Raw genomic sequence first — 12,270 nt, 5'->3', positions numbered from 1 at the left:
AGCTATTTCGAAATGCCATTGAATTTTGCCATTGTAGATGTCACATATAAATCAATATTCTTCAAACATTTTACAGTACTACCATAGGTCTTCAAAAATTTTAAACTGTGCCTAACATGAATAACTCGATCATCTTGATATTAAAAAAATCACAAGAATATTATTAAAATTTGAAATATTTTTAAAAAATTCTTGTATATTAGAAAACTAAAAGAAATTAATTAAAAATTTTAGCATATTGATAGCGTAGTCCACAATATACTCTTCCTAAAAGCTTGGTTCTGCCATTTTCTTATTTTAGTGGGCCCTGGCCCCTATCAAGTACCAATCCCTTGGTGTCACTCCTAATTAACAATTTGAGGATGTAATTAAAATATTTTAAAATTTGAATATCAATTAAAAATGAGTATCATAATTTAAAAATGTGATACAATTAATTTTTATACAATACAAATTATTTTATTATGAGTTACACAAACAAAATCACATAAAGATATTCTTATTTATCATACATGGAAGAACATGATATGTTTAAAATTACAAGCAAATTAGTAAGATATTTGGTTTTCATTTTTAGATGATTGTAGAAGGCCAGGATTTCAATGAGGCAATGGTGGTATGCTTTGCTCGTTCTTGAAGAAATTCTCGGGATCGATCGTGGCTTTCGCTTTTGCTAGTCTTATGAAATTGTTTCGGAAATATTTAGCGCCGTATTCTTGAGCATCCTCGAAATCTGTCTCGTCGCTTTCGTTGCTGCCAATGTCGAGGTCTCGGTAGTTGAAAAACGCTTCTCTTGGGTTGCTCGATGCGTACCGGGCCATTGCCTCATACAACCTCCTCGACATCTCAACGTAACGTTCCGTGGCGTTGATCCCTCCCTCAGACTCGGACCATTGGACCCCGTACAGCACCATGAAGAGGTTTCCGGCTCGGTGTGCAAACGCGGTCTCCGAGTCCGAAATCTCTTCCATTCGCCCACCGTAAGGGTTCATCTGGACGAAGATGTCTTCAATATCCATTAATCCTTGCCATAAGGTCTCTAACCCTTGTTTGGGGATCAATGCTTTGTAGTAATCGGACTTGCTCTTGGAGAACACTCTGTTTTCTTGAACTCTATCGAGCAACACATCAATGGAGGTTCCATTGGGGAAATTCGCCCAGTATAAGGTCGATTCCACCCAACTCATCTCTAAACAGTCATTTCGGGTCAATCCCAGTTCGGGGAAGCTTACGTTCATTAATCGTAAAAGTCCATCAGCTTGTCCCAGAAAATGGCCGATGAATGAAACCCTAACGGTTTTATTATTTCCACCATTGTTGATAGGCTCAGGCTGGAGTCTAATGAAGAGATCTTTGGGTAGCTTAGGGGCAACTTGTTGCCAACGATAAGCCAGCTCCGTTGCGCCTTGTTCCAAGGTCCTTTGCACGGTGAAAACAGTGACCCTAGGTGGAACACGAACCAGCTTGATCCGCCATGAAAGGATGATACCAAAGCTGGTAGTTCCACCGCCTCTTATAGCCCAAAACACATCTTTCCCCATTGATTTACGGTTAAGGATTCGACCATTAGCGTCGATCAACTGTGCATCAATGACATTATCAATGGAAACCCCGTATTTTCTCATTAAAAACCCATACCCACCTCCACTGAAGTGTCCACCAATGCCTAGAGTGGTACAAACACCAGATGGGAACCCATGGACATTGCTCTTCTCGGCTATCCTATAATAAAGTTCGCCGGTAGTGGCTCCTGCTTGAACCCACGCCGTCTCAGTCGACACGTCGATATCTATAGAGTTTAGATTGAACATATCGAGGATAACAAACGGGACATCAGAAGTGTACGAAAGTCCCTCGAAATCATGACCACCGCTTCGAATCCTTAGTTGAAAATCATGTCTCTTGGCGCAAATGACAGCGGCTTGTGCATGGGATGGATGTAGAGCAGTTATAATGGCCACCGGTCTCGAAGTTGCTGATAAAAAGGTTCGAAGATTATTAGCGCGTAATTGGTATGTAGATTGGAAAGTCGAATTGTTGGGAGTTAATATTGCATCGGTGATCGGAACAGAAGAATTAGACTGTTGAGGAAGGCATCGAATAAAATCATCAAAATCGGAAGATGTGGCTGATGAAATCAGTAATAAACTGAAGATTGAAACAAGGGGAAATATGGAGCTTGAAATTTTCATTTTTGTTTTCCAGATGGTATTGGTGCATTGTTATTATGATTTAACGGGGGTATATATATAGAGGGGAGGGTCCTGTTTGGATCAGCTCAAAGCTTATCTCATTCTTAAAGTCTTGAACATGTTTCTAAGACTTTTCAATTAAGAAATTTCATTTTTGTTTTTTATATTGTTTTTAAATTGAATAAAATATTTATTCGACTTCTTTTCCTTATATATTAATTTTTTATTTGACCCAAATATAAAATTTTAATTTTATAAAATCTAATTTTTTTAAAGAATAAAAAATATATAAAATTTTGAATTTTCTTTTTTTTTATTATATAAATTCTTAAATTTTCTTAAAATCAATTAATTTCATGTAGAGTTAATTGCACTAGACATCCCCAAACTCTCATTCTAAATTGGCCCTAAGCTTCAAAATATTCTAGTTGCATCCTTAAAAGATCGAGGCTATATCAATCAAGTCCTTTTGTAATTAAAACCTTTAATTTAACCATTAAATGACACATCAAATATTATGTAGCTAAATTTCAAGTGAAAATTTTAAATAAATAGAACATTTTCGCATAATGTTCAAAAGCAAAAACTAAAAATAAAGTAAAATTGAAAGAAAAAAAAGAGTGAATGATAAAGGGTTCTATAAAAGCTTCGAAAACCTAGAAATTAAAATTTTTAAATATCCATTTTTACAATATTCATTTTTCTTAAAATTTTCATTTTAAATTATGTACCATAAGATCTAACGTGTCATCTAACCGTTAAATAAATTATTTTAGTGACTTACTTGATATAACCTCAATAGTTTAAGAATGTAATTAGAATTATTTAAAATTTAAGAGCCAATTTAAAATAAGAATCATAGTTTAAAGATGTTTAGTACAATTAACTCATTGTATAAATCAAATCTACGCCAAAGGTGGTAGGATTTACTAGACGAAAGTATAATCATAGGTTAAATTTTGCTATTAGTTCATATACTTTAAGAAAGTTGTAGATTTAATTCATGTAAATTTGGTCCTTTTTTTTAACTTTTAAATTTTAAAATTTCAATCCTCACTAAAAAAATAATTATTAAATTCATTAAGTTCTACTATTTTTAAAACTTGTTATAAAAAAAACATTATCATATGTATAATGTAATGTCAACTTATTACTTACACATATTACTTACTAAAAATTTAATTAATGGATTAATAACAGTCATTATGTTAAAATTGAAATTTTAAGAAACGCGCGCAACTTAAAATGATCTAATTGAAGAATATGAATTAAATCTATAACTATATGTATAATATAAGACTAATAGTTAAATTTAACCAAACGAATTTTACTGCTACTATTTGAGTCAGGACAAAAATTTTAAATTTTAAAAACTATAAAAATTAAAATTAATTCATTCGAAAAATAAATATGTGTGTACAATCTGGCAAAAAAGTCGAATAAAGATTTTACTCAATATTTTAGAAACAATATCAAAAACAAAAATGAACTTCTCTTTCTGAAAAGTCTTAGAAAGACGTTAACAATATGAGATTAGCTTTGAGTTAATCCAAATAGGTCCCTCCCCACTATATACAATCATGCCCCCCCATTAAATCATAATAACAATACACCAATACCATCTAAAAGTCCAAAGAGAAAAGAAATGAAAATTTCAAGCTCCATCATTCCCTTTATTTCAATATTCATTTTATTATCCATTTCATCTGTAACACCTTCCGATTCAGATGATTTCGATGATTTTCTTCGATGTTTACCTAAACAATCTGACTCTTCCATTCCGATTGCCAATGCTATATTAACTCCTAACAGTTCATCTTTTCAATATATATATCAAGTACGTGCTAGCAATCTTCGACCCTTATTATCGGCCACTTCGAGACCGGTTGCCATTATAACTGCTCTACATCCATCTCATGCACAAGCCTCTGTCATTTGCGCCAAGCGACATGATTTTCAACTAAGGATTCGAAGTGGTGGTCATGATTTCGAGGGGCTTTCGTACACTTCTGATGTCCCGTTTGTTATCCTCGATATGTTCAATCTAAACTCTATAGATATCGACATGTCGACTGAGACAGCGTGGGTTCAAGCAGGAGCTACTACCGGCGAACTTTATTATAGGATAGCCGAGAAGAGCAATGTCCATGGGTTCCCATCTGGTGTTTGTACCACTCTAGGCATTGGTGGACACTTCAGTGGAGGTGGGTATGGATTTTTAATGAGAAAATACGGGGTTTCCATTGATAATGTCATTGATGCACAGTTGATCGACGCTAATGGTCGAATCCTTAACCGTAAATCAATGGGGGAAGATGTGTTTTGGGCTATAAGAGGCGGTGGAACTACCAGCTTTGGTATCATCCTTTCATGGCGGATCAAGCTGGTTCGTGTTCCACCTAGGGTCACTGTTTTCACCGTGCAAAGGACCTTGGAACAAGGCGCAACGGAGCTGGCTTATCGTTGGCAACAAGTTGCCCCTAAGCTACCCAAAGATCTCTTCATTAGACTCCAGCCTGAGCCTATCAACAATGGTGGAAATAATAAAACCGTTAGGGTTTCATTCATCGGCCATTTTCTGGGACAAGCTGATGGACTTTTACGATTAATGAACGTAAGCTTCCCCGAATTGGGATTGACCCGAAATGACTGTTTAGAGATGAGTTGGGTGGAATCGACCTTATACTGGGCTGGTTTCTCCAATGGAACCTCCATTGATGTGTTGCTTAATAGAGTAGCAGTAAACAAAGTGTTCGCCAAGGACAAGTCCGATTACTACAAAGCAGTGATCCCTAAACAAGGGTTGGAAACCTTATGGCAAGTGTTGATGGACATTGAAAACATCTTCGTCCAGATGAACCCTTACGGTGGAAGAATGGAAGAGATTTCGGACTCAGAGACCGCGTTCGCGCACCGAGCCGGGAACCTCTTCAAGGTGCTATACGGAATCCAATGGTCCGAGTCCGAAGGAGGGGTCAATGCCACAGCGCGTTACGTCGAGCTATCGAGGAGGTTGTACAACGCAATGGCTCCGTACGCGTCAAGCAACCCGAGGGAAGCGTTTATCAACTACCGAGACCTCGACATCGGCAGCAATGAAAGCGAAAAGACAGACTTCGAGGATGCGAAAGAATACGGGGCAAAATATTTTCGTAACAATTTCATAAGACTAGCGGGTGTGAAAGCCAAGATAGATCCCGAGAATTTCTTCAAGAACGAGCAAAGCATACCGCCGTTGCCATCTCATTGAAATCGTTGCCTTCTGCAACCATCTATAGACAATAAATAATAAATAATAATATATTTGTGTGATTTTATTTGTGTAATTCAATTTGACCTTTTTTATATAATAAAGAATAAATTAACGTATTGTATAACTCAAATTTATGTCAAACGTGTTGGGAATTTGTGGACTTTCATATATATAAATTACCACTTCTAATACAATTTGATATATATAAATTTTAATTTTATGCAATTATGTATATGAAATTTTAATTGTAGTTCAAATATATATATATTAATAATTGTGTTAATAATTTGTTATCGAATTTAATCGAATAAAAATTTTATGTATAAAATATACAAAATCAAAAATCATTATACAATTATACATTAAACTAAAGTTTATATATAATTTAAGATTTATCCTTTTTTCTTTTTAAATGGTATGATTTGTAACGCTTAAATGAGTTGAGGAGAAATGTAAAAGGGTAACACCATTGTCCCACACTCCCACGATACGAAGTTGGTTGTCGCCTCCATCACCTATTCTCGCAGTTTATTAAGGTAGTCAATTTTATATAGATATTGCCCATATGAGCCAGAACGTTTCGTTTTTGTAATAGATCGAAACAAAAAGTTTCAAGTTCTTTTTCAGTTGTCATCAGTTATATTGATACATATTGATTGATTTTTCCGGTATTGGTAGGTAAAAAAAATGAATTGAACAGCCATCTAAATAAATTTATTTTTATTTTTTTATTATTATAATATTAGGGAGGAGAATGGATGATACAGTTTGAACTCCTGCCATCTAAATTCTAAAAAGAAGTTTTAACCATTGCTCCGAACAAGTCTTGATTTATTATTATTATTTATTTTGGATATGTTAAATGATGGATTGTTATATACATCATATGAGATGATTTTATTGTTTAATTTATGGAATATTTTTTTACTTGTTTATTTTGAGTTTATTTAATGATAGATTGTATTATGAAGCTTATTGATGAGTATATTATATTTGATATTTATTTAATTTTATTATTTGATATTTATAAATATTTACATATATATATATATCAATATTTTTAAAAATAGCCATAAATTTGAAACAGTTATATCAAAACATGCTAGTACCGGTACGTTTATTGATGCAGTATTGACTCCCTTGCATCCTACTCTTGAGTCCAATGTTCTTATCGTTGTGATCCGAAAACTTTTCAACCATAAATAAAAAGTATAAATTTCAAAACTATACATGAACTTTAGTTTAATGCGCTATTGTATACATATGAACTTTATTTTGTGTAATTTTGTACATTAAATTTTAATTAATAGGAGGATAATGCGCTTCAGCACACTTGAACCCAAGACCTCCTGCATTTGCAACAATACCGATGCCAATCAAATTAAGATTTAATTAATAAATCTATTTATTAAATCAATTAATTTAATTACCAATTATTATTTTCAACCAATAAAATTCTATCAAAATCTGAATTAAAAAATATTTGATTGAAAATTGGGGTCAATACTTAGATTTTGATTTTCTTTTTCTTTCTTTACATTTCTTTCGCGTTAAAGAAAGAAACTCTGACCACGACGAGATAATCATCCAATGTTATACTCATAATTTTCTTTTAATATTATACTCAATAATATAATTAAAAATATAAATACAATAGTAATATATATTTAACAATTAAAATTAAAATAAATTATAAAGAAAATAGAAATTAATAAGCTTAACACAAAATACAAAAGAATTTAAAAAAATGAAATATATTTAAACTTAAATTAAAAAATAATTAAACAAAATTTACACGTAAGATTAAAATCCAAAATAATTTTAAAAACTCCATATAATTATGCTAGGTATTAATTAGTCCAAAAATCCTTATCTTTTTGTGGATATTTCGTATCAATTATCTAATTCTAAAAGCAACCATTTCTCTTGAATTTTCTTTTGAAAGTACCGGTACACATCATACGAGGAAAATATAAACCACCAATCAATTTTTTAAATCTAATACGTCTTTGAAAACTTCTCCATAATTTTTAGTAAACTTTTCTTAATCAACTTTAATTTCATATGTTCATTTAATACTTATTTGGAAAGTAATTTGTTTTGGGTTTTTAAATTAATTTTCAAACGCGGATTAAGTCTTAATTCGATTGTGTGATTTGAATTTCGGTACTTATTGAAGAAATAAATACAGTGGCAAAATAAAAGGATCTATGACCGGGAGTTTGTAGGCCCCTGCGGTATGGACCATGCCGCACAATTTACGTCTATATAGAACTATACTTCTTTCTATATGACTTTGATTAGAACAGGTTTGTCAACCCTTAAATAGATGTAGTTAAAACTCTTTTTGTATCATTCGTTTTTCAACATTAGTGAATTTCTTCTCCTCTGCCCATGATTTTTTTCTCGAAAAGGTTTTTCCTCCTCTACCATTATCAACGTTTATTATAACAGTTATCAATGTAGAAGGGCATGGATTTGAGTATACTAAAGTGCATTATCTTCCTATTTATGGTTTAGGAAGGGACTATAGATAATTCTAAACATTATCTCAAGAAGAGTAGATATGATAAAAAGTTTTAATAAAGTTTTAAAGCTGACAATTAATTGATTAAGGGAAATCTTATGGGCTAAAAAATTTTGGCCCCTCTCAAAAGATATCAATTCAATTTAAGCCCTACAAAGTTTTTATCTGTGCCCCTAAAATTTTTTAAATTTATCTTGAAAGTCATCACCTAATTTTTAGATGATTCAAAATTATAAGTTTATAACTTGTTTTTTTCGAATTTATATTTGATGTAATATAAATATATAAAATTATACACTAATAATAGATAAATTAACTGATAATCTATAAAATACGCCGTAAAACAAGGATAGATCGATCTATATACCACTACTCCACCGCAATTTAATCCAAAGGTTAAGTGCACCAAAGGTCATGCAATTAGATCCGGTTGACCTTTGCGAATCCCTTTAGCTTAATTTACCAATTGAATCCCATTTGAAATTAAACAAGATAAAAGGGGTAATTTTCATTAAAGGTCCTTAAACTATGATCCAGATTTTAAATTGATTTGTAAGCTTCAAAATGTTTTAGTTGAGTCTTCACATTATCGATATCGTAGTATCAATTAGATTCTCTCATTGGTCTTGCCATTAGTTTAGACATTAAATTTTAACTCAAATCAGGCATAAAACATATTTAAAATATGTAGGTCAAGTTATAAATACGTATTTGCAATTCGACCCTCATGTTTTAAATATGCCCCACGCCATATTTGAGCTAGGATTTCAAGGCTTGAGCTAATGAACAAAATACCTAATTGATGTAACACTGTTGAGGGTCGGTTAGCTCCTTTGGGCGAAGTTTTCTAAGTGATGTCCGTCGAGCTAGCAGCTGATCGAACCCCCAGCAATTGAAGGTATATGGTATGACTTAGGCTTGTAAACTCTTTCTTCACCTCTTAGTGGTCATACGTCCACGTACAGTCGAGTGCGCTTGGCTCTGTGAACCAAGCCCCTAGGGCAATCACTCATAGAACGTTGACTTTAGGCAGAGTATGGGAGACAAAACTCTCCCTCAAGTGACAAATACTTGTGATTGTTGGGAAACCAGCTAGTTATCTGCACCAGTTCAAAAATTTCTCTCAAAGGAATCGGTCAACCCTCAACAAATACCGATACTTTCAAGACTCAATTAGAATGTTTTTTAAATTTAAAACCAATAAGTGCAATTAACTCAAAAAAAAAACCAGTGCATGAAGATGAAGAATGTTTAAAAAGCTTGAATTAATGATCACTTGCTACAAACTAATTAATTTATTCTAAGAACAAATTAAACCAAAAAAAAAACAACAACAACAACAAATGATATTAGTTAATAGGAGGAATACTTTGTTCATACTTAAAGAAATCATTAGGATCAACACTAGCCTTCACCTTCGTCAACCTCGTATAATTATCTTTAAAATATTTCCTCCCATAGATTTTAGCATCATCAAAACTAGTCTCATTGCTTCGGCTGCTTCCAATATCAAGATCCCTGTAATTAAGAAAGCATTCCCTTGGATCTTTGGACACATAAGGAGCCATCCCATCATATAATTTCCTTAATTTCTCAATGTTGTTGAAGCTCACATTGTTCCCTTCATCAATCCATGAAAACGAATATTGAATCAAAAACAAGTTACCTTTTCTATGAGGAAATGGAGTGTTGGATTCTGGGATTACGTTCATTTTTCCACCGTAAGGACTACATTCCAAATCGAACCTTGTTTTATTTATGTCGTTTCTGTCCATCATCGCCATTGTCATCTTCCATATCTTGTTTAAACTCTCTTTGGGTATGACATTTTTGACGTAATCTGATTTGTTTTTGAAAAATAAAGGTGTCCATATTGTTCTATTGAGTAATGTTTCAATCGGTGTTCCTATAGGGAAACCAGCCCAAAATAGTGTTGTTTCGACCCATCTCATTTCATGGCAGTCTTGTTGGGTTAAATTCAACTCTGGGAACGTTTTGCTTATAATAGGAAGAAGCTTTTCACGTCGCCCGAGGAAGAAACCGATGAAAGTAACCGTTACCGTCTGGTTTCCGTTGATAAACGATGGCTGTAATTTCACTCTTATGAATAACTCTTCGTTGATATTCGGTGCTATTTGTTGCCATTTATGAACCAAATCAGTAGCCCCTTGTTCTAAAGTGAACCCTTTTGTGAATACGGTCACTTTATTTGGGACACGAACAAGCTTGATCTTATATGAAACAACGACGGCAAAGCTAGCAGCGCCACCTCCTCTAATAGCCCAAAATAGATCTTCACCCATTGAGGCTCTATCATGGACGTTGCCGAGGGCGTCGACGGCGATAATGTCGAGAATGTTATCCACCGAGAGCCCATATTTTCTCATCAAGTTCCCGTACCCTCCTCCGCTAAAATGACCACCGATCCCGACAGTAGGACAAACTCCCGAAGGGAAACCGTGCGTGTTTGTTTTGTTAGCAATGTGGTAGTAAAGCTCTCCCAACGTTGCACCAGATTGAACCCAAGCGGTTTCAGTTTTAATATCGATGTCAATGGATCGAAAATTGGACATGTCGAGGATGATGAAGGTAACATTTGATCTATACGAAAGTCCTTCATAATCATGGCCGCCGCTTCGGATCCTGATCTGCAAACCATTGTCCTTTGCACATATAACAGTCCCTTGGACATGGTCGATATGTGTCGGCACTACGATGGCAACCGGTTTCAGGGTTTCGGGGTTCAAAAACCGTCGGTTTTTGATACGTGCTTGTAGGATAGTTTGGAAAGCAGGGTTCGAAGCTATGTAAATTGATTGAGAGACCATGGGATCGGATCCATAATGAAGGCAATGAAGGAAATTGGTTAATGATGAAGATTGGGAGATTGTTGGAGATGGTAAAGATAATAATGAAATGAGAAGGGTTAAAAAATGAACGCACTTCGGATTCAACATTTTGTGTTTATCTTCCAACATTCTTTCGTATTTGATTCACTTCACTGATAATATAATTTAAAAAGATTGAAAAAATGTCATCTCGACATAATTTTTTTTTTCCATAATAAGAACAACAAATTATCATAATTTATTTTTCACATGGAAAAAATGTTATATGTTTTAGTCTACGAGACTTCAGTTTATAGCAAGAGAAAGTTCTAAAAATTCCTAACTTTAAGGGTTTCCAAATGTAATTCAATAGGTGATATATGGATATAAATAATACAACACTACATTTTTTGTTAAAATCTATGTAAAATATATATCTATACAAAAATATTTTATATGAATACAACAAGAATCAACGATTATAATGTGCTATGGTAATAAAAATATATATTGGTTAATATTGAGAATTAAATTTATTATTATGTCAATTTTATATTTATTATGAGGGATGGATTTAGAAATTATTTTAGGAAGCCAAAATTGAATTATAAATTTTTGAGGTGTCAAATATAAATTTTATCATTTAATATTTTTTATTTTTAAAGGGACTTAATAGAATATTTTTCATTTTCTGAAGGGTGAAAGCATAATTTTTCTTATATTAATTTTAATTTGATCATTTAGAAGTGACTAGAATTACAATTTTTCATTTTGGGGCGAGGTAATACCCCTTTGTATTTGCCTCTCATTGTCACCTCATCTCTTTATCACCAAATTAATGAAATTAACGAATTGAACCAAAAAAACATAGGTCTTGAGTGACCATTTTCTAACTTCTTGTAGTTGGTAACAAGAAAGAAAGTTAAACATAATGGAGTATAATTAGAAGGACCAAAGCCATAATTTGACAAAAAGATTAAAAAAACCATTTCTTCAAGGAAATAAACCCAAAGGGTAAATGACACCCAAAGTCATTAACTATTAGTAAGTTTACGTTTTGGTAACTCTAACTTCAAAATGTTATGAAATAGTTACTAAGCTATTTGAAAGTTTTCATTTAAGTAGTTGAACTATTCAAAATTTTTTAGTTAAGTCATTAGACTACTACGGTGTTCTTTCTTTAAAAAAAAACTCGACTAGCGAGCTCTAAATGAAAATTCGACAATCGGTACGGTGGATCAGTACATATTAACGAGTAGGAGAACATATCTTAGATCCAAATTGATCTGACGGTCAACGTCGGAGACCAGAGAAGAAAGTTGTTTAAATTTTTATTTATAGATCCATAATGTTTAAAGTTGTTCTACAAAACAAACTAAATGTAGAAGATAATGGAAATGAGAGCTTTCGATTGATATAGGCAGTGCGAATAAAGAAAACTATACAACAACAATTTTAATAGCTTAGTGA

General features: G+C 33.0%; 3 protein-coding genes across 3 annotated transcripts; 1 reads left to right on the top strand and 2 right to left on the bottom strand.

Annotated features, from left to right (window-relative positions):
• Positions 1 to 483: 483 nt before the first annotated feature.
• On the bottom strand, positions 484 to 2,212 carry LOC107925005 (berberine bridge enzyme-like 7). The gene has a single exon (XM_016855579.2). It carries the CDS (start codon positions 2,190 to 2,192, stop codon positions 600 to 602), a length of 1,593 nt encoding a protein of 530 aa, XP_016711068.1. The 5' UTR covers positions 2,193 to 2,212; the 3' UTR covers positions 484 to 599.
• A 1,598-nt stretch (positions 2,213 to 3,810) lies between these two features.
• On the top strand, positions 3,811 to 5,595 carry LOC107925100 (berberine bridge enzyme-like 7). The gene has a single exon (XM_016855666.2). It carries the CDS (start codon positions 3,838 to 3,840, stop codon positions 5,440 to 5,442), a length of 1,605 nt encoding a protein of 534 aa, XP_016711155.2. The 5' UTR covers positions 3,811 to 3,837; the 3' UTR covers positions 5,443 to 5,595.
• Positions 5,596 to 9,220: 3,625 nt separating this feature from the next.
• LOC107925110 (berberine bridge enzyme-like 7) lies at positions 9,221 to 11,050 on the bottom strand. The gene has a single exon (XM_016855679.2). The coding sequence runs from the start codon at positions 10,948 to 10,950 to the stop codon at positions 9,322 to 9,324; it is 1,629 nt and encodes a 542-aa protein (XP_016711168.1). The 5' UTR covers positions 10,951 to 11,050; the 3' UTR covers positions 9,221 to 9,321.
• Between the last annotated feature and the right edge of the window lie 1,220 nt (positions 11,051 to 12,270).

This window comes from Gossypium hirsutum, chromosome A10 (assembly GCF_007990345.1).
Source record: "Gossypium hirsutum isolate 1008001.06 chromosome A10, Gossypium_hirsutum_v2.1, whole genome shotgun sequence".
NCBI lineage: Eukaryota > Viridiplantae > Streptophyta > Magnoliopsida > Malvales > Malvaceae > Gossypium > Gossypium hirsutum.
The sequence above is the reverse complement of the archived record's forward strand: the minus strand, read 5'-3'. Positions and strand labels throughout refer to the sequence as shown.